The sequence below is a fragment of the Neomonachus schauinslandi genome, chromosome 4 (assembly GCF_002201575.2).
Source record: "Neomonachus schauinslandi chromosome 4, ASM220157v2, whole genome shotgun sequence".
In the NCBI taxonomy this organism is placed as follows: domain Eukaryota; kingdom Metazoa; phylum Chordata; class Mammalia; order Carnivora; family Phocidae; genus Neomonachus; species Neomonachus schauinslandi.
Genome location: NC_058406.1, coordinates 183,453,505 through 183,479,043, shown reverse-complemented (window position 1 = coordinate 183,479,043; position 25,539 = coordinate 183,453,505). Strand labels below are relative to the sequence as shown.

Here is a 25,539-nt window from a genome sequence, read left to right as displayed (position 1 = left end):
AGTGAAACCGAATTGTCCGGGGAAGGGGTGTGATGTGGGAGAGATAGCATGCTTTTGTGTATTTCAGGCCAAATGAGTTCATTACCCCTCTGCCTCCAGTTAGGATAGAGGTGAGGACATAAACAGAATCAAGGAAGGTTTTAATACAGTCTCCAAAATGAAATCCGTGAAGTGGTCCTCCCATTGGTAGGACGATGAACAAGTCACATTAGTCTGATCGATGTGAGTCTGCAGACTTCTTAGAGGTGGTGACTTTAGAGGTTATAAGAGATTGCAAGGACCAGGGATGTCTGGACCCCAGCCCAAGTTGAGGGGAGCTGTTATTTTTCAACCAGACTCCACCTGAATATCTCTAGAAATAGGAGACACACTTCTTTCAAAGCCAGTATATCTGGGTTTGAAATTTAGAGTTATTTCCATAGAGAATTGACATTTATTGGAAATTTTTCTCACCGAGAATAGGAATATGGTCTTCTGTGTCTTCCACCCATTGCGTCTGATTCTTCCCAAAGAGGACACTTCCTGTTCCCTTTTACTGAATTACAGCCTTCAGAAATTAAGGCTAGTTTTCAATCCTGGTGACTTATCTTCTGATTTGGTCCTTCCTTTGCTAAAGAGACACAGTACGTTAGTAATGCACCTTAAAATTGCACTGACTTTTTCTTTCTTTTTTTTTGAGAGAGAGAGTGGGGGGAGGGGCAGAGGGGGAGAGAGAGAATCCTAATTATTATCCTAAATAGGCTCCACACCCAGCCCTGAGCCAGATGCAGGGCTCGCTCCCATGACCCTGAGATCATGACCTGAGCTGAAATCAAGAGTCAGTCGATTAACTGACTGAACCACCCAGGTGTCCCTCGAGGGTCTCTTTTGTGAAGACACTAATTCTAGTCATGAGGGTTCTGCGCTCATTACCTAGTAACCTCTGGAAGCCCCCACTTCCAAATACCGTCACAAGGGGGGTTTGTTTTCAATATAAGAATCTGCGGGAGACACATTCAGTTTGTAGCACAGTCTTACTATTATTTAAAAGAAGCTCAAATACCCAGTCCTTTTCAAATGCTATTACTAAGCCTCACAATATCCTCCCATGTATTCTTGTTGCTGTTAGCATTGCTTAACCCAGACGTGCAATCTAACTCTGCCCCTATTCAGTGTGACCCCAACATAAACCAGAGCAGCATATGACCCCAGTCGTTGCTTGGTTTTGCATTCAAGAAATGCAGACCATAGTCAAAAATAATTCAAGGAACACCACTCTTTGTCTCTCAAATACTTTGAAAGAAAATGCAGTTTCTTCCCCCACAATATCACTTGTCAAACAGAAACCCCCTTTCCTTCCCTCTGTGGTCCTCTGACATCCCAATGCTTGTCTTGGGCTCCTCACTCTGTCCCTGAAATTCTCCAGGGCACCCCTGCCCTGTCCCCCCACCCCTATCTTGCTTCATTCGCTCCCCACCAGAAATGACCACCTCCCTTCTATCACACCCATAGCAGTGGGACGCCTGCCTTCCCAAATGTCCCCGGAAACCGTGGATGGAGCAGATGTCTAGAATCCCATTGGGAATGTGTACTGTAAATTTGTTTTTCTTAAAAGAATTCTCAGGTAGCACAAACCCCCCTACGTCATTAGATCAACTTTGTCTTTGGCTATTTTTTTTTTTTTTCAGTCTTTTGGTAGCTGGAAGGAACACTCTAGCCAAAGATTGCAGTGAAGAAACATAGTAGTTCAGACTGTTATTGCTGAAATCCTCCTCCTCGTGGGGCCTGATCTGCTTAAGTGAGGATCCTGCATCCTGCAGGAATGATCCTCTAGACTAGAAGACTTTCTGCAAGGGAAGCGTAAGCTGCATGCCCCTCTGTCACTCAGCAGGTCTCTGTAGGTCCTGGTCTGTTACCTAAGGACTCACCATGCCAAGCCCTGAGTCAGAAAGTCAGTGGGCAGAGGTGGTCACTGTCCGCCCCACCTCCCCCCTTCAGAGCTCCCTAAAATGAGCCGTGAAATATGTTTGTGCCTAAGTGATTCCACCTGAAAAGTAATTGGCTGGCTGCAACCAAGGGGCTGTGAATCAACTGTATATTGTCTTTCCTCCACTTCAACTTATTACAAGCTTCAGTGACAGACAGAACCTTACGGAATTTTCATAAATCTTGTCTTTGGCCCCTTGCCTAGGCTCCTGATGGCCTGGGATTCTGCACAGAGGATGCAGGGGTGCCCTGAGAGTCAGAGGAGGGGAAGTAGGGGTGAAGCCATGGGTGAGGGTCTGCTGGGGACGCCGCTGCCCCTTCACGGGAACAGGGCCACGGGTGGTGTGTGTCTGGCTGGGTGCTGGGTGTAGAAGCATGCACACCCACCACTTCCTGGAGTCCCATGGAAGTCGCCTTACCACCAGCTGAAGGCTGGATTCTGCAGAAGCCTCTCCTGAGAACAGGATCCAAGGGCCAGGAGTTTATTTGGGAAATGCTCCCAAAATCACCACTTACAGGGGCTGTGTTGTGGGGAAAGGAAGGGAAGCAAGGGAGGGTGTGTTCATGAGCAGACTTCCACAGTGGACGACTAGGGCTCCCCTCCATGGACCACCCAGGAGATGCGAGGTGCGTGGCAGAGCTGTCCTCTGACAGGGGGGCTAGGCGGGGGTGTTTATGTGCCCACGCCTATTGGCCGGTGGGTGAAGGCTGCTCCCTGGGGCGGGGGAGCTGATCCCCAGGAGCTCCCAGCCTGCCCCACCCTTGGGCCAAGGGTCCTCCTGTGGCTACAGAAAGCCCAGGATGCTACCAGGCTGCTGTGTGTTCAGGGCACTTGGAGAGGGATGCTGACGGTGTCTGCTACAACACTGTTTTCCCGGGAAACAGTCTGAGCTTCACAAGGCAGAGTGACGTGGCCAATGCCACATAGCTAGTCCAGGGCCAGGGCCAGGACACATCACTTCCCACATCCTCCCAAGCCAGTTCTCCTCGCCTGTGGCTTCAGCAGGATGAGCAGGGTTATTCATTTCCATTAAGGATGGAAGCTTAGAAGTTACTCTTCACGTCTTCCCTCTCAGGGCATGATGCTCCGAGGCCTTTGGCATCAGGAGCAGTGCTGACCCCTGGAAGGGAGCCCTGGCTTTTCCTGCCCACCTGGGCACCCTCACTGGACAGGGGCATGGATGGGGGAGCAGTGGCTGCTAACATTGGCCTCTTGCTTCAAGACATTAACAAAAAAATCCCTTTAATCTCCAGGTTGTCTCTGATCTTCCTTTAGCAAGGTGTTAAACGCTTAAAAAATGATCCAGCCTAGGCCTGAGGGCAGATCAAATTGCCACTGAACCTCACTGAAGCCAGGAGTTCGAGGCCAGCCAGGGCGGGATTCCCACTTGCAGCCGGGCTCCCCGGGACTTGGGTCTTCCGGTTCTGTGAGCTTCTTCATGGGTCGAGTACCAGCCATTTCTGCAGCAGCAACGGGGGTGTTGGGAGGTTACAACACGATAATACTGGTAATAAGACCTGATATCCTGCTTTGGACCCTTCGATGTCATCAAAATCCTCCCTCGCCTTTCCTTCCCCTGTCTGGAGTCTCTCGTCCTGATGCCTCCCTTGGCTTAGGCAGAGGAGCACATGGGAACAGGACTGGCTCGCTGTTAGCCTGACAGCCCGATGGAAGGAGAGAGCGTGGAGCTGATTATGTGCAATATAATGTGTTAGGGTCCTCACAGAGGTGTGTTTTGAACTCCCCATCCTCAAGGAAATAATTATACTAGAGATGAAAGCTGCTGAAAGGTAAAGAATCCCAGCCGGCACTCCGGTTGGCCTACAGGGGGCAGCAGAGAGCAGGGCGTCCACACCAGGTGGGTCCCTTTCCCCTTGTCATGTTACAAATGAGACAGAGGGCACACCATTGCCTGAAGTGACACTTGGGACGTGGCAGAGTTAAGGTTGGGTGCCCCCGCATTCTGACGCGCTCCGGGCAGGGCAATGATAGTGATGAGGTCATGCTCAGGAGTCTTTTCTGGAGATATTTTTGGCTGCCTGCATCTTGGCTCCTGAGTCTAGCAACAATGTTCTCAGTTTCTTTATCGAAGTATCCTTGACACACAATGGCACGTTAGTTTCAGCTTGTATAGTAGCAATTGGGTTTTGTGCATATGTCTTATCTGCCTGTTTGGTTCAGTTCCTTTGGTTATAAGAACCAGAGAGCCACGCAGCTCAGGCCTTCCCAAGAAGTAGGCTGGCCAATTTCCCTTGAAAGGAGTATGTGTGGCCCTGTGACCACTTCTCTGGCCCTGCTTGGGGACACCAGGCACTTCTTAGTAGTTAGTGCCAAGCTGAAGCTCCGGGAATATGCAGGGCTTGGCTCACTGACACGCACTCCCATCCTGTTCTCTGCGCAGAGTGAGGCCCCACGGGCAGCAGACGAAGGAGGTGGGGAGGGTTTGGATAGCACGTTACCCCTCAGACCCCAGGGCTCTGCGGATGACCAGGAGCTGAGTACTCCACTCTTGTTGTTTAGATTAAAGTCTTGGGATTTTTCTGTTGATGAAAAAATGTTTTGAAAGAAGTTTCCAGTGTTACTTCTGATTGGGAGCTCTCCTTTTAATCTCTGTTGCTAATATTAAGTCCTGTGCCTACTGAGGACTTGCAGTGGGCCAGGCTCTGGTTCTGGCCTCTCTCGGCCTCCCTCCTACATCCCTCCTGGATTTCCACCCTGGTCTCCCTGCCTGGCCTTCTCCAGTAGCTTCCCCACACCAACCCAGAACCTGGATCTGAGCTCATCAGTAACTTGGAGGCTTCCCCTGAGGGGCCCTGCTGGCCCTTCTCACCCAGACAGACCCCAGCTGCCCTTGGAAACCCTGGCTGCAGACAGCAGGCACTCCCCGTGTCAGGGAAAGGAACCTGTTCTTCCCTTCTCTGACTGTGAAGCCTCCCGGCCTCTTCCTCCAGTTACTCTCACCCGACACCCTCTGGGTAAAGCCTCCCCAAACTCAGGCAGATGCCAGCACTTCTGGCATCTCTCAACCCAGACCCATTGAGTCCCCATTATCAAAGGGGTGGTTGTCCTTACTGGAGCACTGAGTGTAGGCAGGCTCCAGGACCACCTGCATCTTCCCCCAAGCCCAGCACAGAGCCTGGTACGTATTAGCACTCAGATAAAAGATTATGGAGCAGAAAATGCACCTTGGTGTTAGGTATGTCAGTCAGGGGAGGAGTGAGAGATGACCAACCTTGAAAGGAAGGAAAGAGGAATGTCAGCATAGCAGCATAGCAGAGAGAGAGGGGAGTGTCTAGCATATCCAGAACCCCTTGGGGCTTTCTGTTTTGTGAGTTTCCACTATTTGCAGTTTTCAGCAAGTGACAGAAGTGTTGTGGTGCATGTTTGTATATAGCATGTATACACGAGCGTGCACACACACACAGATATGTACTCACATTTATCAAGGAAAATTTCAGATAGACCAAAAGAATATTTTGGAAGAAGAGCCGAGTGAACCTCATGCAGCCACACGTAGCTCCAGTGACCAGGATCCCTGTCCGAGGCCACTGCTGCTCCCTGTTCATCCTCTACTGCCCTTCACTATTTTGAAGCAAATCCCAGACAGATATCATTTTATCTGTAAATAATTTCAGTGTAGTTCTAAAAGATAAGGGCTTTTTAAATGTGACCACAGTTTCATTATTACACCCCCCTAAGTAATTCCATAACATCATCAAATACCCAGTCAGTGGTCAGGTTTCTATTTATTCCATAAATGCCATGCCTACGCAGTTTTCTTGTTTGAATCAAGAACCAAATAGAGATAGTAATTGGCTGATTTGTTTTTTGGGGGGGGGGGGGGGGACAGAGGAATTGAGAGGGAGAATCTTACGCTGGCTCAACGCCCAGTGCAGACCCAACATGGGGCTTGATCTCACAGCCCTCAGATCAAGCCCTGAACTAAAATCAAGAGTCAGACACTTAAAAGACTGAGCCACCCCGGTGCCCCTTAATCTGGATTTTTCTTGCATTATTTTTTCTTTCCTTTTGCAATTTACTTATTGATGGAGCAAGATTTAATTTTGGTCTCCTAGAGCTTCCCAAGTCTGGAATTTGCTAATTTAATAGTTTAACACATTGCTCTGTTCCTGAGTTTCCTATACATCCGTAATTGGGCCTAGAGCCTTGATCAGATTCTGGCTTGATGTTTTTGGCAAGACTTCACAGGGAGTGTGTTTTTCCTTTAGGAGGCATATGGTGTCTGGTGGTCTCTCTTGTGATGTTCACACTCTTTGATGTCCAATGCCTAGATCAATTAGCACATCAAGGGTTGCAAATTGATGCCTTTCTTGTTCTACCAGTTCTTTTTTATGTATCTGCTAGAATACTTGTAGATGGAGGAAAGGTCCCTCAATTACAATCGACATACCCAGTGGTACAATTCATATGGAAGGCAGGATATGAATGACTGTTCCAGTCTTTCCCTTCAATTATGTTCAAATAATGACTCGATTCCCTTGCATCTCACAAAGATGATTAATTCGGTGTTTTGTTTTTCATCAATAATTTTGAACTCCTGCATTCAAACACATTTGATGTGTTTCCCATATAGTGCAGTTATTCTTCCCTTTGATGTGCAGATTGTCTTCCTTGATGCCAGTAGGAGCTTATCCCAGTTGACCCTGAGTACCTTTGACACAGCCTAGCCGTCTTTGATAATGTCCTTGCTCTTTGGAATGACAAGATGCCCTAGATTTGTGTACCTTTCTTGTCCAGATCTGGAAGTAGTCATTTCTCCAAAGAGCTGTATTTCCTTCTAGTGGAAAATGGTATCAAAGGCCAATATCTGTGCGTTGGAGTAAAGTGGCTCTTGAGCAAATATATCAGAGAGCATAATCTTGGAAAAGAGTGTTGTGGTTGTTGAAAACTTGTTTAGGCTTCAGATTTAGGAATGCCATTATACAATCCCTCCTCCTCAACACTTTGATATTTCTTTTTCTTTTTAAAGATTTTTTATTTATTTGAGAGAGAGAACATTAGCGAGAGCAGAGAGCACAAGCAAGGAGGGGGTGGAGAGGGGCAGAGGGAGAGGAAGAAGCACCCCCCTGAGCAGGGAGCCCGATGATGTGGGGCTCGATCCCAGGACCCAGAGATCATGACCTGAGCTGAAGGCAGACGCTTCACCGACTGAGCTACCCAGGCGCCCAACACTTTGATATTTCTTAGAAGTGTACTGACAGGATAGTTGTGGGGATGTGTCCAGGTAGAAGTGTGGCAGAATCGTCCATGCAGAAATGTAGCATAGGGAAGACTCGGGGCAAGGGAGCATTCTGCTCATGGCAGGGCCTGAAACTATATACACTAATGCCTTCGTCCATGGCCACATCTTAGGTGCAATATCTAGAAGCCACATTCTAAGCTGAGGGCTTAGAGGACAGACCCGTGTGTGTGTGTGTATGTGTGTGTGTGAGAGAGAGAGAGAGAGAGAGAAAGACCCCCCTTTTAGGAGTTGGGGGGCACCATTGCGTTATCAGCAAAGCAGGCCATGCCGGGGAGTCTGGCCCTGAGTGGGCCCCCAGCCTGTCCCAAGCAGGAGGGAGGCACCACCTAAGGATGCTGGGCTGCTCGGTCCCACCCTGCATCAGAGCTACAAACTAGAGAGGAGCTCAGGCATCAGGAACCAAGTGGGTGCCGGGATAGTGTGGTACCTGTTCGGGGCAGATGGAGAAAGTTCCAGGAAGACCTGCAGGTGCGGAGTTCCTGGGTGGGGTGAGTAGGTGTGACTGTGGCTGGAAGGTTGGGGGAGTTAGCTATTCCTTCAAAGACAGTTAAAGACCTGCCTTAGAAATAAACACGACAGCATGTTTAAAGAGAATTTTCATTCTGACTTGACTTATTTAATGTCTTGTTTGTTTGTTTCTCAGGGCCCTTCTGGACCACCAGGAGACATAGGGCCCCCGGTACAGTATGAATAAATGAAGGGTTGGGCTTAAGGGAGAAATTCTGTTCTAATAAAAGCCGTTTTAAAGTGGAGGGGCCAAACTCAAGTGGTTTCTGCAAATCCCTAACATTAAACAGTGCAGACTCTCTAGGATATAACCTTCGGCCCCTGGAATGATAGAGTAGGAAGGGCAGGGGCGGTCGTCTAATCCAGTATGCCCATTCTATAGTTGGGCAGACTGAGACGGGCTTTGCTCTTTGGCATCTCTGCATCACAGAAGGACAGCGTGGGATGACTTTAATCTAATTACCAGCAGAACTAATTTTGAATCCTGGCTTCACTACCCCAAGCCTCATTGTCCTGATCAAGGGAGGGATCTCTCTTTAATCTGTACAGTGGGCCTGGCAAGACCCCTGGGCCGTTGTGGACGTCTGATGGGCTAAATGCTGGGAAGCAACAGAGAGCTCAGCAAACATTTGTTCTTAGGAGTAGCCACCATTGATGATAAGCATAGTGTATGTGTTCACCAGGAAAATGTGAATTTCTATAAACTCACCCCTGTGCAAGAGTAACACCTATCATGACATATTTTATATGTAAAATTCTATGCACGCAAGTAATTTCTGAACCAAGAAAATGGGTTTGCGTACCCATTTTTTATAGATGAGAAACTGGAGGCCCAGAACAGTTCATGGAGAGTGAGTTACTGTAGCGTAGCACTAAGGTGGAGGATATGGGGATGGGGCTCCTCTGGAGGGGTGGTTGTGGAGGGGACATCTGGGAGGTCTCAGAGAGGCTGGGTTGGCCCCGTTCCAGCCCCTGCCATCACAAAGTGCTGATTCCCCCTTGCACATCTACTTCAGGAAGATTCCTACAGGAAGGGGGAGCCACAGTGAAAGCTATGTGTGAGAATTCCTGATACTGTCCAGAAACTTTCAACAGAATGGGAGTGATTTTCTAATAAAATGTAATAAATGTTCTCTAAGTACCGGGCACTGTGCTAAGCCAGCCAGCCTCCCACCAGATGTGGAGGGGTGAACCACGACGTGCTCACCACAGGAGGTGACCCTTCCACTCAAGGAAGGAGCCCACACCCGGGGCCTGGGCCGAAGGGCTCAGAGTGAAGGTGTTCCAGAACGTTCTTTGTGTGTGTGTAACATGCCCATCTCCATGAGCATGGGGAAATGAGTAAGCACTGAGCAGAGAATCTTGGCACACACATTATTATATCAGATTCCTCATAGTAACGGGCCATTTGTACAACGAGAACCGACTATTGCCAAGGGGGGGGTGTCTAGTTTAGCTTAAACTGTTGGCAAGTGTCTTGCCTTCTTTTTCTCAGGGATCCCGAGGCTTACCTGGATTCCCTGGCCCCCAGGGACCCGCCGGCCAGGATGTAAGTACAGAGCAATGGTATCTGCTCAGCTGAGGTTCTTCTAGACTCCCCTGGAAGCCCACCTCCACCATCTCCCAGCCTCCCTTGACCGGGAAACCCCCAGAGGAGCAGTTCTCCTCCATTCATCCCTCTCCCCCTCCCCAGGATCATATTTTGAGTTTTGCTCTTCTCTTGCTTGTGAGCTATGATTTTGTGTTGCATTTTCAGAATCTTGTTAGCTCCCAGGCGTCCCAGACAATGACTCCCACTTTTTTGGTCAATTTCCTTACATCCCTAGCGGGTCATTTCTGCTCAGATCCCGTGCCCTGGACTTGCTCTCCACAGACTTGTTCTTGACCCAACCCTGCAATGGCTTTCTCCCTTCACGAGAATCCCACAAACTTACCTGATGCTCATTGAGAATTGCATCCCTTCCCACATGGTGATAATGATAATCATCTCTTATCTCCATGCCTGGCTTCTGCCTAGATAGAGCTGAGCTCCAAGAAGATAGGGACCATGTGTTTTATGCATCTCGAGGTCCCTGATGTCCGGCAGCATGCCACATGCATGGATGTTGCTCACTGCATACTCTGACGCAATGGATGGATGGCAGCGATGAGTTCCCATGAGGCTCAGCTGTCTGGCGCCATGAAGCAGTAGTACTTACTCTTAGACACGCATGGCTCCATCTGTAGATTCAGCTCACTATAAGCAAGGACAATAAATCACCCTCCCCTTCCCTTCCTTGATTCCCCTGAAGAGGAGAAAGTTACCCTCTAGAACCTGTCCAACTATTCTCATTTCCCCGCCCCACTTTCAATGTGACATTCTTATAACCAGCCCTCCTTTCAAAGCTGGTCCTCCCACCTGTGTTTGGAGAAGGATGGTGGAAATTTAAGATAGGTGTGTACGTATGTATATACAGGTACATGCTCTGTGTGCATGCGTCATTTTCAGTTTTGCATTTTGGGTCAGAGTTTCAGGAGGGGTGGCTTATTCTAAATGTTTGCCGCAGTGGAATTCTTCCTGGGAAGACTTGAGTGTTCAGCTGAGACTGGAAACCATGTGTTTTTATTGGTACCAGTCTTCACCATTGGGTGATTTTTTTTTCCACCCAGTTACACTTGGTGGACAGAGGTTGGGGGGCATGGGCCGAGCGGCTCCGGGTGATGTGCTTAGCACCATTAATATGTCCTGTTTCTCTTCTCTTAGGGCGTACCAGGAAATCCAGGAGAAAGAGGGCCTCCTGGCAAGCCAGTATGTCATCTCACTGTTCTGGATGAATATTAACTCTCAGTCAGGGCTCCAATGAGAATAAAACACAACTCAGATGGTCCAAGAGGCTGAAAGAGGGACTTCTTACAGAGCCGTGGGCAGGGGCTGATCTGAGATGCTGGGGGGCCCAAAGATAAGCCACAGCAGGAGGCCGACAGGACCATAACCTCTTTCCAGTGCCAAGCGAGAGCACGAGGGTGGGGAGGGGCTGCCGGTAGGAGCTGCAGTTGTTGGTGCGAGGCCACTGCCCAAGAGCTGGGCCCGAGGGGTGGAGCAGGGTCTCCCCAACTCCAGTTTCCTGATGGGGCCTCTCCTCGTCCACCTCAGCCAGGGCCTGCAGGCAGTGAGCCCCATGGCAGGCTCCTGGGGTGTGGTCTCCCCGGCATGGAACAGGACAGGGAAGGGTAGAGAATGGGTCTGGGGGTGAGCAATTGGACCCCAGTATACATCGCAAAGTCCTAACTGGCCCGTTTCCTGCCCCTGTCCAGGGATGTCCAGGGATGCCAGCACTGCCCAGTTGCCCCCTTCATATGGTGGCAAAAACTTTTTCCTCTCCCGGTGGGGACAGTGGAAGCCGGAGGGGGGGTTGTTGCAGGGGAAAGGCTGGTCTTGAGTGCTTGCTCCTTTGGTGGTCTAGTCCGAGGCTCCTATGGGCTCCCTCAGGTGCATGTTTAGTGCCCCGCCCCCTCCACTGCCGATTAAGTTGCTGTTACCAGAGAAGCCCCAAGGCTTGACTAAGTGACCAGGCCACAGCCTGGTGGGGGGACCCTCTAGGGAAGGAACGGTGAGGATGAGCAGTCTGGGGGGGAGCGGCAGTGCAGACACGGGAGAAGCTGGTCCCCAGTGAAAGACGGAGGGAAGAGACAGTAGTGTCAGGACTGGGGACTCTCAGGCCTTGGTGTGACCGACCGTAAGTCTGGCTCTGAAACCGGGATGCTCACCTGGCAGAAGCTTCACCTCCAGCTGGACCTAAGAGTCAGAGTCTCCTTTGCAGGCCTGGCCCGCTGCCTGACCCAGACAGGCACCCAAGGCAGAGGCCCCCGTGGGCACCAACAACTGTCGCACCCTCATCCGGGTTGCTGGGCCCAGCAGAGACCTGGGTGGGGACCCCGGTCTGTTCGGCAGGGGACCTACCTGTGGGACCAGAGGATGGTCACGTGAGAGGTCAGGGACCGCTCACTTACCCTCCTCCTGCCCAGAAGCCAGCTTTGCGGCAGACAGTGAGCCCCGTGGGAGCCCCATCGTTAGCCCCGTGCAAGGCCCTGGTGCAGCAGGGGGAGAGCAAGGTTCAGACCAGAGGCTAAATGGGAGATAACCTCTGCCAAATCTAGACCTTGACAGCTCTCTGCAAAGAGAAGACAGCACAGTCCACTGACAATGTGGACAACCGTGACTGTCCCATAGCAGGCCACCCACAGAATCTGGAAGGAGAGGGGGAGAAAGAGGGAGGAGGAGGGAGAATAGGTCTATTTCTGATCACTTTTAAATTCCCTGAATGCACTGCCCACAAACGGTCCCAAGTACAGCCCAGTAGCCATCAGGGTCTGTCTGCTCTTGCTGGTCAGATAAGTCATTTTCCAGGGGCCCCCAAGACACCCTCAGGCTCAGTGATTCATCAGGAGGACTCACTGGGAGGATCCTTGGAACTCAGGGAACACTCTTCTGCTCATGATGACATTTGGTTCTGGAGGGAAGACACAGGTAGCAGTTGGCCCTGGAAGATGCACAGGCAGAGCCCCTGGGAGACCAGGTCCAGAGCTTCCAGTGCCCCCCTACCCCCCCATCCCCGGTGAGTGTGTGCGGACAGCACTTCCCTCCCCAGCCATTTCCCAGGATCGAATGCCTGAGAGAGGGGTGTAGGTGCTCGGGAAAAGCAGGACGTGCTGCCAACGAGGGATGCTCATGCAGGCTTCATCAGGCTGGGTGTCTGAGGGCTTAGAGGTGACCCGTCAGGAGCTAGCAGGGCCAGACTTTCTCTGGAGTGAGTGGGTTCAGACACCCACTGAACCCCTCGCTCCCTGCCAGCTGACTTCAGCCTGCCCCGCACAGTCCTTGCTCCTCTGGGTGGAGAGTGGGACCCGGACGATTTCTCCGGGGCTGCACCTGCAGAATTCCTGTGCTGGGAGTCCCTGTCGAGAGTTGGGCCCCAAGACGCACAGCCTCTGGCGGGGACTCTTGTGCAATGGATGGGCTGGGGGTGAAGCCCACAAGGATCAAGGGAAGCAGGGCATGGCAGGCTGGGCCTGACCCCAAAGGGGCTGCTAGGTCTGTGAACAGCACCACCTCACTGTCCCACCTGAAGTTAAGAGTCTGTCACCTCCCTATCAGTCAGTCCCTGCCTTTTCAGCGAGGGTCCCCGGCAGCTGGTGGCGGGGTACCCCGGGAGGGCGGGAGGGGCCTGGGAGGGCGCAGACTGGTTCTTACAGCCTCCACGCTTCCCACCCTTTGTTTTTCTACCTGTCCATCGTGCCTGGACTGATCTGCCCTGTGTGAGCTGCTCCTCGGAGCCCAGCATGGCAGGTGGCTAAACAGCCTGTGTCTCTTCCCCGCCCCCCCCAAGACATTCATGAATCTCTTCCCCAAGGCCACACTGTACCTGGGCTGAACGTTCCCTCCCCATTCTCTCTGCCTCTGTGAGTGCTCCTGGCCATGTGGTCTAGTGGGGCCTCTCTGCTTACACAGGGGGCTCACACAACAGCACGGAAACACCCCGGCTAATACAGCACCAGCCCCACAAACATGGCCCGATTTGAGCAATATGGATCCTCCACGGTTATTAACTTCCCAGGGAAAAACATAAGGCTCCAGGATAAAACCTCTTTCTGCTTTTAAATTAAAGTTTCAATAAACAATATTGCAGAGGTTGGCCTTCCTCCAGAGGGTCTCGCCCAGAACCAGGGGGTTCTGGGCTTTGGCTGCAGCAGGTTAATGCAGGGTGAGCTCTGCCTGCGGGGCCGGCACTGCCTGGGCACCTCCAGATCCGAGTCTGTCAGCCCCAATCTCGGGGTTCCACCTGTGTCCTAACCCAGAGAGTCGAGAGAGGCCCCATGTACAGAAGCCACAGGAAACTTCACACACCTACCTGAGCAAGCTGACATGATGCCGCAGTCACATGGCTTTGGGTGGCCGTAGGGTGCAGCAGAAGCCCCCGGGGGGGGGTCAGGAAAAGGGGTTTGGTAGCCAGGAAAATTGTGTTGGTTTCAGCATCCCCAAGATGCTGAATCCATAATTCATAAGCTGAAATGCAAACTTAATCGGAAGAAAGCAGCCCCTGCACATTCACTTGTGGCCACAGGCTTCCCATATTCTAGAGGAAGATCTAACACCTTCCTCTGGAGAATGGATTCTCTGGCACTCTTCGCCTGTGCGAAATTTAGAAGTTTGCAAAATACCCTGTCAATCTATTCCAGTTCTACCTAAGAATTCCCTCTTCCCTTCAGCGTCTGCCTGTTAATTATGGCTTTCCTTCCAGCTCTGTGTTATACCCCAGTGTGAACCCAGGCTGCATACAACCTTGGGCTCCGGGCTGGTCATAATCCTAACACAGCACACTGCAACTCAGTGGGTTTGAATGTGACTCTGGTGACCTGCAGACTTCTACATACCTTCAGAGGCTTTGTAATTACTCCTGACTTCTGAAATCTCTTTCCCAGAGTTAGACACCTTCAACCTGTATAATGGGTGAGGTTTAGAATGCAATTTCATCTGGGAGAGCTGAACAAGTGGCTTCCAATCCATACTAGGTCGTGAATGGCTGATGGCTGCAGCTGGTACCCATCTGGGGAATCCAGGACAGTCTGTCCCTTGGCCTTCCACAGTACCAACAAGACCTGTCAGGTTGTGATGGGGGATGGGGAGGAGAGACCAGCAGGAGGAGACCGGGGAGCAGGAAGGCTGATGTCCGTCAGACATGGGTAGGACAGGCAGCATGTATGGTTGCTGCCTCTGAAGTGACTTCTTCCCGTGCCTCCCTGGCTTGGGATGTAGACAGCGCTGTTTGAATCTGGGATACGCTCTGAAGGCCTTGTGCTGTCTGAGCAAGGACAGGGTCTACTGCATGCATGTGTGTATGTCTGTATTTACTTGCTTTTACTTCGGCAGGGCCCCGCTTCACTACTGTCTCCAGGGGACATAAATCTCTTTAAGGTAAAAGCATGAAGAGATGTGCATGCATTGGGAAATGGTGGCGGCGGGGAGGGGGTTGGACATTTCAGTAAGTTGTGGGGTGTTGTGCTTGAACAACTGTGTGTTAGTATCATGATGACAGCAGCAGTATTTGTTGATAACTCCCTGTGTGCCTGGCGATGTGCTCAATCCTCCATCTCGTCTGGCAGCTACTGGCCACGTGTGTCAGTTTAAATTTAAGTTGATTAAAATTAAATACAACTAAATACAATTAAAAATTCAGGTCCTTGGTCATGCTGGCCACAGTCTACATACGTAATGGGCAGATGTGGCCAAAGCCTATCTTAGTGGACAGTGCACATACAGGGCATTTCCATCCTTCTAGAAAGTTCTCTGCGGGGCTGTGATAAATGCTTGGTGTGCATCTCTTACCTGATTTCCACGATTACTCTCTGAAGTTGGTACTATTTCTGTTGTTGCTTTGCGTGTAAGGAACGTGAGGCGCTGAGGGTCAGTGGCTTTCTGGGAATGCAGTCTGGTGCTCACTGATTTCAGAGACTGACTTTAACCCCACAACAAAGCTGTCTTGTGTTCTTAAAAGGGGGCCATAGGCAGAGTCAAACAGCTTGGGTATGCATCCTGCTGGTGCAAGGGCCAGAGCACAAGGCAGGGAGGTGAAGGCCACTGCCGGGCCTTTTGGCCAGGAAGGAGACCAGATCTGGGTTCAGACTTCCGCTGGTTTTCAGAACCTGTTCACTTTGTCCATGGTTGCTAAAGGCCCTGAGAAGCTGGGCATCCCTCTGCCAAGATTGGGCAAACTGTGAGGTTGCCTAGGTCCCCGCCCATGGGCCTCAGCTCTGACATGGCAGAGGGCTGGGACAGGCAGTGAGCAAGACAGACGGGTAAGGTCTATGTTTCAGAAAGAACAGTCTCTCTGCAGTGAGTAGGGAGGACCCTTTTGCTGGCTCTGTGTCAAGCCTTTGTCTTAATTTAGGGTGAAGCTTGACATTTGTGTGATCAGCTCCTTCCTCGCTTCCTGCATTCTGAACAAGCACTTGGGTGATGTCAAAGCCACAGAGTTCATGCCTGAGAGTGAGGGAGCAAAGCAAAAGAGAAAAGAAAACCTTTTCAGAGAACCCCGAGATTTTTCATCTCTGTACACAATGAGATGCCTTGATGGAAAGCTATACATTTTATTTTATTTTTTAAAAAAAACTAGTAGTAGAAAATCTTTCCTGATTTTAATTGACAAGAGAAAGCTTTTTTTCATAGTCAAGGACATGACAAGAAATCATTACCTATTGATTAAATTCCTTGTTTATTGGAGGCTTTTATTAGCTTCAATCATTTCTCATAATTCCGTTGCTCTAGAAAGACCTGGGAAGCTGTCCTTCCCCCACAAAGAATTTAACCTCAAGATGTCCCAGTCTTTCTGCCAATGATAACAGGAGTGTGGAGCCTCATCCTTCACAGCTACTGCATTGAGGCAGACAATTAGTCCCATCAGTGTTCCTTACCTGCTGTGGGATGCAACTGTGTTCATCAGAGCAACTGGGAACCCCAGAGGGGATGAGGCACCTACATCCAGGGTGACGCCCAAGCCTTGCTGGCCCCATGGAGCTGTGCTTTGCTTGGGTCCAAGTGGGTTTCCCAGGTCAGCAGAGCCTGTTACTGCTCCAAGCTTTCTATCACCTGCTGCCATTCTGATGTAGGGTAAAGCCTGCTGGTCTGGCCCAGGTGGCTGGTGGCAAGTCCCTCCCTTGCTGAGAAGGCATCTTTTATTACAGAATATTTATCTCTACCCCAAGGAATTTTATAGCATCACATACTTCATTCTGGTGGTTGGAACACTGCCTGGGTAGAAAGTTCATCTCCTGAGTCCCTGGTAAATGAACTTCCACAGTTGGATCTGTGCCCAGCAAGGTCGTCCTCAGGATGTCTCCATCAGATGGCTCCCTTGGATAAATATTATTTCATCTGATCTTCCCAGACAGCCCAGTATGTGGGCACTGTTAGGTCTGGATTTTATAGGGAGGAGGTTGAACGCAGCTGGGCAAGGCACATGTTCAAGGTAACAGAGCTGGATAGCGGCAGAGCCAAGACCCAAACCCAGTGTGTCCAACTGCAGACCCCTGTGCTTGACCCCCTATGTCACCTGACTTCATCTTGCATGGGCCAGAACCGGCTGCCAGCTCCCTGATGAAGTACAGGTGGGTGGTGAGTTCCCTGCCTGCCGCCTAGAGGTTTCAGAGGTAGGCTGCACGGCCCTTTGGAGGCATACTGCAATGAGGATTCAGGTGTCCAGCGAGAGGTTGGATAAGATGACCTGGGGGTTATCTCTGCTGCTGGAAAACAACAGCTGCTTTCTTTCTTTTTTTTTTTTAAAGATTTTATTTATTTATTTGACAGAGACACAGCGAGAGAGGGAACACAAGCAGGGGGAGTGGGAGAGGGAGAAGCAGGCTCCCCTAGAGCAGGGAGCCCGATGCGGGGCTCGATCCCAGGACCCCGGGACCATGACCCGAGCCGAAGGCAGATGCCCAACCGACTGAGCCAGCCAGGCGCCCCATAACAACAGCTGCTTTCTTCGAGTAGCAAGGACTGTGGCATCCCTCCCTTTGGTAGGCACTGGGTGGTGTGCTCACTTGGTATGCTGCACCATGCTGACTACCAGCCCAGTGAGCTGGGTTTGATGAGAACATCTCAGACAAAAGAAAGGGGACAGAGACCAGAGGGAAGCAACATTTATAGATTCCAAGGAACCCAGCAACACACCAGGTGCTCTGCGTGCGTTACTTCATTTAGATTTTACAACAATCCCCTAAGGAAGGAGAAGGACCTTATAAGGCAATAGACTTATTTCTAAGTGACTTACCTGAGTGACTTACCTGAGCAGCTCCATTAAGTAGAGGAGTTGGCAACCGGTATTGATGATCAAGGGCATCCGATGGGCAGATGAGGCAAAGCAGAAAATTCGGGGAGGGAAATCGTATGGAAATCACAATGGCAGATGAACAACTAAATTCGCCATGCTGTCCCCATGTGCCAGGCATGGCATCAGGCATTTTTCATTCATTAGCTCATTTCTTTCTCACCGGACTTTGAGGTTCTCCATTCACAGATTAGAAGGCTGAGGCTCAGAGGGGTGAAGCCGTGATCCCAGGGGACAGAGGCTTCCGTGTGATCTGGTTACAAGCAGAACCCTGTCTAGTCTCAAGGCATTCAGGGTAGTCCAGGGTCAAGAGGAATGGGGGGCCCCAGGAGCACGGGGGCCAGAGTGAGCGTGGGTGGGCCTGCAGATTGGGGCCTGGTCTCCCTGTGTTCCCTGGACTCGGGCTGGGTCAGAGCTGTAATCCAGCACCCACACTGTAAGTCTGGGCACTGCTACAGCTCATCTTCAAGGAACAGTCTTTTTATTGATTTTATTTATTTACTTATTTAAGATAGAGCCAGTGCCAGCAAGAGAGAGAGAGAGCACAAGAGTGGGGGCTGGGGTTAGGGGCAGAGGGAGAGGGAGAGGCAGACTCCCCGCTGAGCGGGGAGCCAGTGCTCCATCCCAGGACCCTGAGATCATGACCTGAGCTGAAGGCAGACACTTCACTGACTGAGCCACCCAGGTGCCCCAATTCAAGGAACATTCCTACCCAGAATCTGTGTTGAAGACAGACCCAGGCTGAGTTAGCCCTCGAGAAATTGGGAAGAAATAGGTGGTGAGATTTTGTATTATGCAGATATAACTGCTTTATGGTGTGGATCCCACCATAAAGAATGGTTTCCGGATCACCACCGTGTTCTCCAATGCTAGCAGAATCTCAGTGGCGGGAATTCTGCTGCCCCCAGGCTAGCCCCATTCCACATGTCATACACCCACTGCTGCACTCTTTCATGGATGCACCTTGTTTTAAAGAACAAGAGAAGGACTAGGAATAGGGGATTTCCTCTCAGCTCCACTGCTCTTCCAAACAAAAAACAGCAACCCAAACCAGTATGCTTTGGTTTATCTCTTTCACCCTCCCTTTGTATATCCCGACATTTGGCACTCCCCAGCCTCTAAAAATACTTACCCAGCTTCTCAAACCACCCACTAAAAGGAGATGGTGCAGGACACTGAAAGGTCAGGTGGTCAGTAGGGCATTTGGTTGGTGGGTTGGGTCAGTTAGTTCATATTGAACTCCTGCTCTGTGGAAGGCCCTTTGCTCTGAATTGGACGTGGAAAGGTAAAGCAACTCTACTCTGTTTTCTGAGAGCTCAACCTTGTGCTTGGTGGGGAGGGAATGGAGTATACATGGACCACTTCAGCAGTGATGCAAGTGCAGGTGTTCCTGGGGTTGTGGGAGCAGGGTCTGAAGCCGTCCCCAGTCTGAAGCAATAGGATGGCTTCTTGGTCTCGGAGACTTCTGAAGACTCTTCAGAGGTTGAATAGGAGTGAGTCAGGTGAAAGGAAGGTGAGTCATTCAGAGTCACTTTTGTGATGGAAAAACCCTTCTGTCCGGATTAGAGACCAAGGTGATTGCTGTCACCTGCAACATCACCTCCCCTAGGACGGAGTGTAGCTGCCCAGGGCCTGTGCAGACGCCTCCAGCCGAGCATTCCCCAAGCCGTGGTCCGTGCATTTGTTCTGTGCCAATTAACACCATTTAAGCACGGAACTCTTCAAGATATGTGCTCATTGTGGTCTCAGAGCAGAAAGGCACAGAGCCTGGGGCGCCTGGATGGCTCAGTCAATTAAGCGGCTGCCTTCGGCTCAGGTCATGATCCCAGGGTCCTGGGACGGAGCCCCACATCAGGCTCCTTGCTCAGCAGAGAGCCTGCTTCTCTCTCTCCCTCTGCCTGCCGCTCCCCCTGCTTGTGCTCTCTCTCACTATCTCTGTCTCTGTGTCAAATAAATAAAAATAGGTAAAATCTTAAAAAAAAAAAGGCTCAGAGCCTAACAGTGGATGCTTCACAAGTAGTTTTTCATTGGGGGAGTCAATGAGTGCAGGTGGGAGTTAAGGATCCTAGCTAAGTGCACTGGGGATGATCTGATAATATTCTAAGTGCCTTCTCTGTGTTAACGCTTCTAACCTTTATCCCAAGGAGAGGGGAGGGAGCATTGCCGAGCAGTACCGCAGGACTCTGGGATAAGACACAGGCCGCGATGTGCTCAAGCCAGTGAGTTTTGTTGGGTCCGCACTGCACTCCAGACTGTAAGGCCTTAGGATGACACAGGGTTAGGAATTAGGAAATTAGGAAACGTGTTCCCTGGGCTGAGAGGACTTTAAAATCACACCAGAAACTGCACTCCCCTGCCTCACTGGGCAACTCACTGACCGGCAACATTTATTAAACACCTACTTCGGACAAAGAATAATGCCAGGAGTGTGTGGTCAGACCGGGTGTGTGTGTCACGGCCAAAAAATCCCAAGGCTGTGTGCCTGTTACTTCTTTGTTCGCAACCCACTTAGGCAAACCCAGGAGACAAAGAGCTCAGCTTCCAGCTTCGTTCCGTCTCCAGCTTTAGGAACAGGACGTGGACGTGTTATTTGTAACAACCCTGAATGTTTGCCTTAAGTCTGTACTGTTAATGCTTTTAAATGCTCACAGATAGTGGTGCACTTTTGACATCACTGTTGGGGGCAATACTTCACGCAGTCTGGCTGGCTAGAAGTAGGGAGAAATGAGGTAATGATCCAGACGTATCAGCGCTAAAATCTGATTTCAGATGAAGAGAGAGAAAAATGCAAAGTTTGACACGAACACTCTGGATAATGACCCGATGCACTTGTTTGCTTTTCTATCACTTTCATGGGCCACCTTTTGCTTTACAAGGGACTATTATTTATTCTCTCTCTTTCTCAGGACATATGCAATGACTGCCCTCCTGGCCCCCAGGGCCTCCCTGGTCTGCCAGGTTTTAAAGGGGACAAAGGTCTCCCAGGAAAGCCAGGGAGAGAAGGCACAGAAGGGAAAAAGGTAAGGAGAAAAGGGGACAGTTTGTCTTTATCACTGCGATGAGATACATCATCTTGGGATGATGTAGAGATCCCAGTGCTGCCTCTCAGTACAAATGGGAGGCGGCAGAGGTCTAGGGGTCATCTGGGGGACTGGCTACCACATTAGTCATGAGCTGTGCCCGTGAATGCACAGTCACACTGAGCAGCACCACCGGCCCACACCCTTTGCTCAGACATGCTGGTGGGGAGGAGACAGGGACATTTCAGTGGGAAATCAGTGAATAGGTGTGCAAAGGCAATGACATGCTGATGACTCTCGGTATGAGCTCCAGACACTCATTCTTGATTGTTTTTCTTCTGTTCCTGCTACAGGGAGATGCTGGGCCCAGGGGCCTCCCAGGGCCTCCCGGAATAGCCGGACCACAGGTCAGTGAGCCCTCATTAACATCATGTGCATCCACTCTGCTCATCTCACTGGTTAATCTACATCTGAGGAAGAGTGGTGTCTGGTGTGGAGGAAGGATGCTTTAAAAATCATGATACCAACATTCAAGGGCTGACCATGACCTCGACTATCTCAGTGACCTTGGGAACTCATCTACAAATGCCTCGGTGGAATAATGAAATGAGCTAGGGGATTGGAATAGGTAGCAGTCACTGGTTAAGATGTGAGTTTTGGGGTCAGACAGCTCTGGATTTGATTCCCAGCCCTGAGTGGAGTCAGAGCTGTGTGACCTTAGGCAGAATCTTTGACCTCTCTGGGCCTCAATCTCACCACCCACGAATGGTAAGAATAAAAGCAAGATTCAGAGATTTGTTAGAGTTGAACAATATAATACATAAAAGGAGCTAGTTGTTCAATAAACAATGTTATTAGGAAAGTGCTAAGCCAGCATGGGTGAGCAGTACTGCTGCTCATAGGAGTGATGAGGCACCCATCTACCATGGGCAGGACAGCTCTGTGCTTTCATAAGGCCAGGGAGACAGGTCTGGGAAGAAGGAGCTGTGATTCAGCCTTAGAACGGGAGGGGAGGCTCTGGCTGCCGAAACAGGTGTCTGGGCTGTGGTGGTTGGGTTCCTGGTGGTGACAGTAGGTAGCTCTAAGCAGAAGAGACTGTGTGAGTGCTGATGTGGGGGCAGGAGGGGAGGAGAGCTGACCCTCCCCACCCCTCACCCTCCTTCCCCTCCCCCCAGCGCCCCCAGGGCGGGGGGGGGGGGTGCTGTCCCTGATAGCCTTGGGGCCTCTGTGCCTCTGCAAGCTATGCAGGCTGCCCTCCCCCCACATTCAGGGGCAGGTGTGTCACTGTGTCTCTCCCTGTGACCTGGCTGGGACACAGCAGTGTGGCTTGCCTGGGGACACAAGATGCCTCAGAAAATTGTCAGTAGGAGAGAGAGCTCAGGAGCCACACCTCCGGGGTTGGCATTCCCAAGGTCTAGCGTCTTACTTCTGCCCTTCCTTTTCTTGCCGACAAACTAGGGGATGTCAAAGCAGTGACCTTCCTTCCAGGCCTGTGGCCTTAAAACCTGCTCAGGAGATGCCCTCACCAGGCCTGGCACATAGCAGGCCCTCTGCCAACCTTAGCTCTACTGCTCTTCCAGCCCGTGGGGTCCCAGCCAGCGACAGGGCCAGGACTGGGATGAGGACCCGGACGTAAGATGTAAGGGGAGCCCAAGACCTCAGTAACCAAGATAAATAAGACTTTAATGCAATATTTTAAGAACTTTAAAATTAGTGCAGTTGACCCACAAGAAACAAAATGTCACAATTTTAAATAAAGACAGGACCTAACCCTCCACTGAACTGCTCACCTTCCTCACTCCCCCTAATCCCAGCCCCATCAGAACCCCATTTATTTACATTTTTATATTTTGTTCATCTTGGATTATTTGGCATTAATTTTTATTTTTTAAATGAGACACTGGACTATTATTTATTTTGGATACTGATGTTTCTAGAATCCTTTACGTGTTTACACATAGGTAAGTGCTCACTTGCCTTACCCTAGGGTCAGCCTTGGAAAATGGGGTTGGAGCTCTTACTAGTATATTAGGATGCAAACAGAAATACTGTGGTGTAATAGAGCACTCACTGGAGCTGTTGCGTATCCGGATGGAAAACATCCCGACTTCCCAGGACTGCCTGGCAGGCTAAGACATCGAGTGTTTGCGGCCCATAGACTCGGTGAAGTCTTACAGGGTTTTGACATACCCAGAGCTCCTGCTTCAGGAGCTATAGATGTCAGGTCTCAGTGTAGCTGGAACAAGAGATTTTCCCCGCCCATCAGGTCAGTGTTAGGTTAAGAGATGACCATAAAGCGTAGCATCACCTGCGCTATTACCCTGCTTTACCCTCCCTTTCTGGGGTTATCAGCTGGGGCTAAGCTCCTTGCCTGGAGGAATCTGCAGGCAGCCAGTTTCAGCTGATCCTCTTTAAGTAACCTTTGCTGTCAACTCGGGGCTGCTGGGTTTGCCTCTGCTGAGGAATGGCTTTTATTCAGAGAAACAAAAGCAAATCAATTAAACAGATAAGGAGTTCCCTCCACTGAGTAAGGATTGTTTTCTTTATCAGCCCAATCCCACTTGAAGTACTGGTGTCTTGGGACAATGGCTCTTCCTTTGTTCCTTTATAATTCGCTTCCAGGGAGGGTTTGTTCCTTTGCATATTCAGAGAGAGCCAAAGAAAGCTTCCATCCAGAAAAAGCACAAAAACTAGTGCCCCAGGTGAAAGACAGGGTTCTAGCTGTCTCCACTTGGGGAGTCCATGGTGACCTTGAGAAGTTGGCAGGACTGGGGGTCCACCCTACATAATGAGCCCTCAGGCAGTTACAGTGGGCAGTATACCAGTGTTCCAAGGGCCAGGTTACCTGTTTTACAGCGTGGTCTCTTGCAATGGTCAGCATGATCCTAGGAGGTAGGGATATTATCCCACTCTACAGACAAGGAAGTGAAGGCTTAGCAAGGTTAAAAGCCAGTACTCCCAAACTAGTAGGTGATACAGCAAAGGGGGATCCTTGCTGGCCCAGCTGTAGGACCACCCAGCCCCCTTAGTATGCTGTCAAAACTTAGTTAACAGTGGGACCAGCATCAGCACCAAGGACAGCTCCCAGGCGGCTTCCTGGGTCCACCACCTATTGTCGGGGAAATGAGTCAGGGAGGAGTTAATTGTCTCCTCTGAGGACTCACAGGCTTGCCTTCAAATCCAAGTCCCTCTCTATGCTCTTCATTCATCCCACACCACTCTCCAGAAAACAGACGGGAGGACTGTTTCATTTTCTCTCTATTGAACCTTGCTTATCAAATGAGCTCTCAGCTAGACCTGCGGATGTGAAGATGAATTTGTACACTGAAAATGCTACCAGTGGCCGAGCACTTATGATTATTGTTCTTGTGCTTTCATAGCCAGAGGCCCCAGGTGTTCACTGGTCCAGTGCCTCTCCAAGGGCGTTTGTTTGCTTGTTTATTTGCAATTGTGATCCTGCATCTGGGAGATCAGCTTTCCCAAAATTTATTTTGCAGATTTGCAGCTGCTGTGACTGGTGGCTGGGTCTGGGGAGGTTAATGCCACAATCGATTACAGCTTCATTGTAGAACTTTCAAACTGTGTGAAACACCGACTTTCGGGGATGGGGTCTGGAGATAGTGGCTGCTGTTACGATTATGATCCATGCTGAGGAGGAAGAAGGAACAAGATGATAATCAGAGTGAAGACCCTGGGAATGTGCTTTTCTGCAGAGTCCAATGTAAAACCCTCTCCCAGTAGGAAATGCTGATTATTCTCTCCTCCATGAAAAGCATTTAGGTTTCTTATTCATGTGCCCACCAGCCAGGTAATGGGAACTGCAGGGACTGGAGACAATAGATGAGTAGAAGCCCCCACTTGGACCTTCTGGATAATTCTGGGGGCCAGAGATAAGACCTCCTCTGCTACTATTTGAACTACCAGAAGAGGCTCTCAAATCCGTTCCTGCCCAGAAGGTACCCCATGCCATTTGGTTTATGCTGTCTTAAGGAGCATAGGTCTCTTTCACCCAGAGCTGCCTCAATCCTGGAAGATTCTCACCAAGCATCCCCTTCAAAGTTCCCTTCTGGGTCAGGAGGTGTAGAGGTAGGTCAGATGTGGACCATGCCTCCTAGGGCCCAATGTTGTGTTGGAGAAGAAAGATCTACAAGCTGGTGGTTTGTACAAAAGTCAGACTGGGGCTGGGGGCAATCAAGATGGGCGGACACAGGCTGGGCTCTGGAGGTCAGTGAGTGGTTCCCCATCTGGCTCTGCTGCTTGGTAGCTGAGTGCATTTCACTTACTACTTATAGGACTTGGGCAGTTTATTTGACTTCTCTGAACCTCGGGTCCTTCATCTGTAAAAGAAGAGCCATATGGTCTATCTCACAAAGAGGATGTGAGGATTGAACAAGGAAACATTTACAGAGCACCAGGCGTGGAACCAGCTGGGTACATCTAACCGCAAGTGGTCCTCATAATTGTTTCTCTAAATGAATAGCAGTTGTAGCAAATGGTCAGGAGAAGAGTAAATGGCTTTAAGGAAAATAATGCCATGGGGCAAGGGGTCACCTATGAAGGCCACCTGGGAGAGGTAGGATTTTAGTTGCACTGGAAAGTGAGGCAAGGATTTGTCAGACGTCCTTGGTGAATGGCTTTCTAGGCGGTGAAACAGCACACAAAAATTCAGGGCCAGGACTTAACTCTGCTAGTAGCAGAGAATCGTTAATTTGAGAAGGTTTAGGCCCTGCCCTCCACAGTTTGTAAACCCCTTGAGAAAATTGCCTTTTTGGTGGATTCACAGAAACCGACATCCTTCAAGCAGTTCCTGGTATGAACACAGCCTCTAAGTAATTGTTACATTGTGCGCTTAGCACATGATGGTATTGAGGAAATATAATTAAAAACTAAAGAAAATCTTCTCCCAACCCAGGAAAACCT

At 50.3% G+C, this 25,539-nt stretch overlaps 1 protein-coding gene across 1 annotated transcript in view; it reads left to right on the top strand.

Moving 5' to 3' along the window:
* The window catches only part of COL22A1 (collagen type XXII alpha 1 chain), a 227,391-nt gene that overhangs the window by 151,993 nt on the left and 49,859 nt on the right, over positions 1 to 25,539 (top strand). The window contains exons 40-45 of the mRNA XM_021688721.1: positions 7,873 to 7,908; positions 9,232 to 9,285; positions 10,480 to 10,524; positions 14,644 to 14,688; positions 20,506 to 20,619; positions 20,973 to 21,026. Of these exons, the coding sequence (XP_021544396.1) occupies positions 7,873 to 7,908; positions 9,232 to 9,285; positions 10,480 to 10,524; positions 14,644 to 14,688; positions 20,506 to 20,619; positions 20,973 to 21,026 (348 nt within the window). The remainder of the gene's footprint in view (positions 1 to 7,872; positions 7,909 to 9,231; positions 9,286 to 10,479; positions 10,525 to 14,643; positions 14,689 to 20,505; positions 20,620 to 20,972; positions 21,027 to 25,539) is intronic.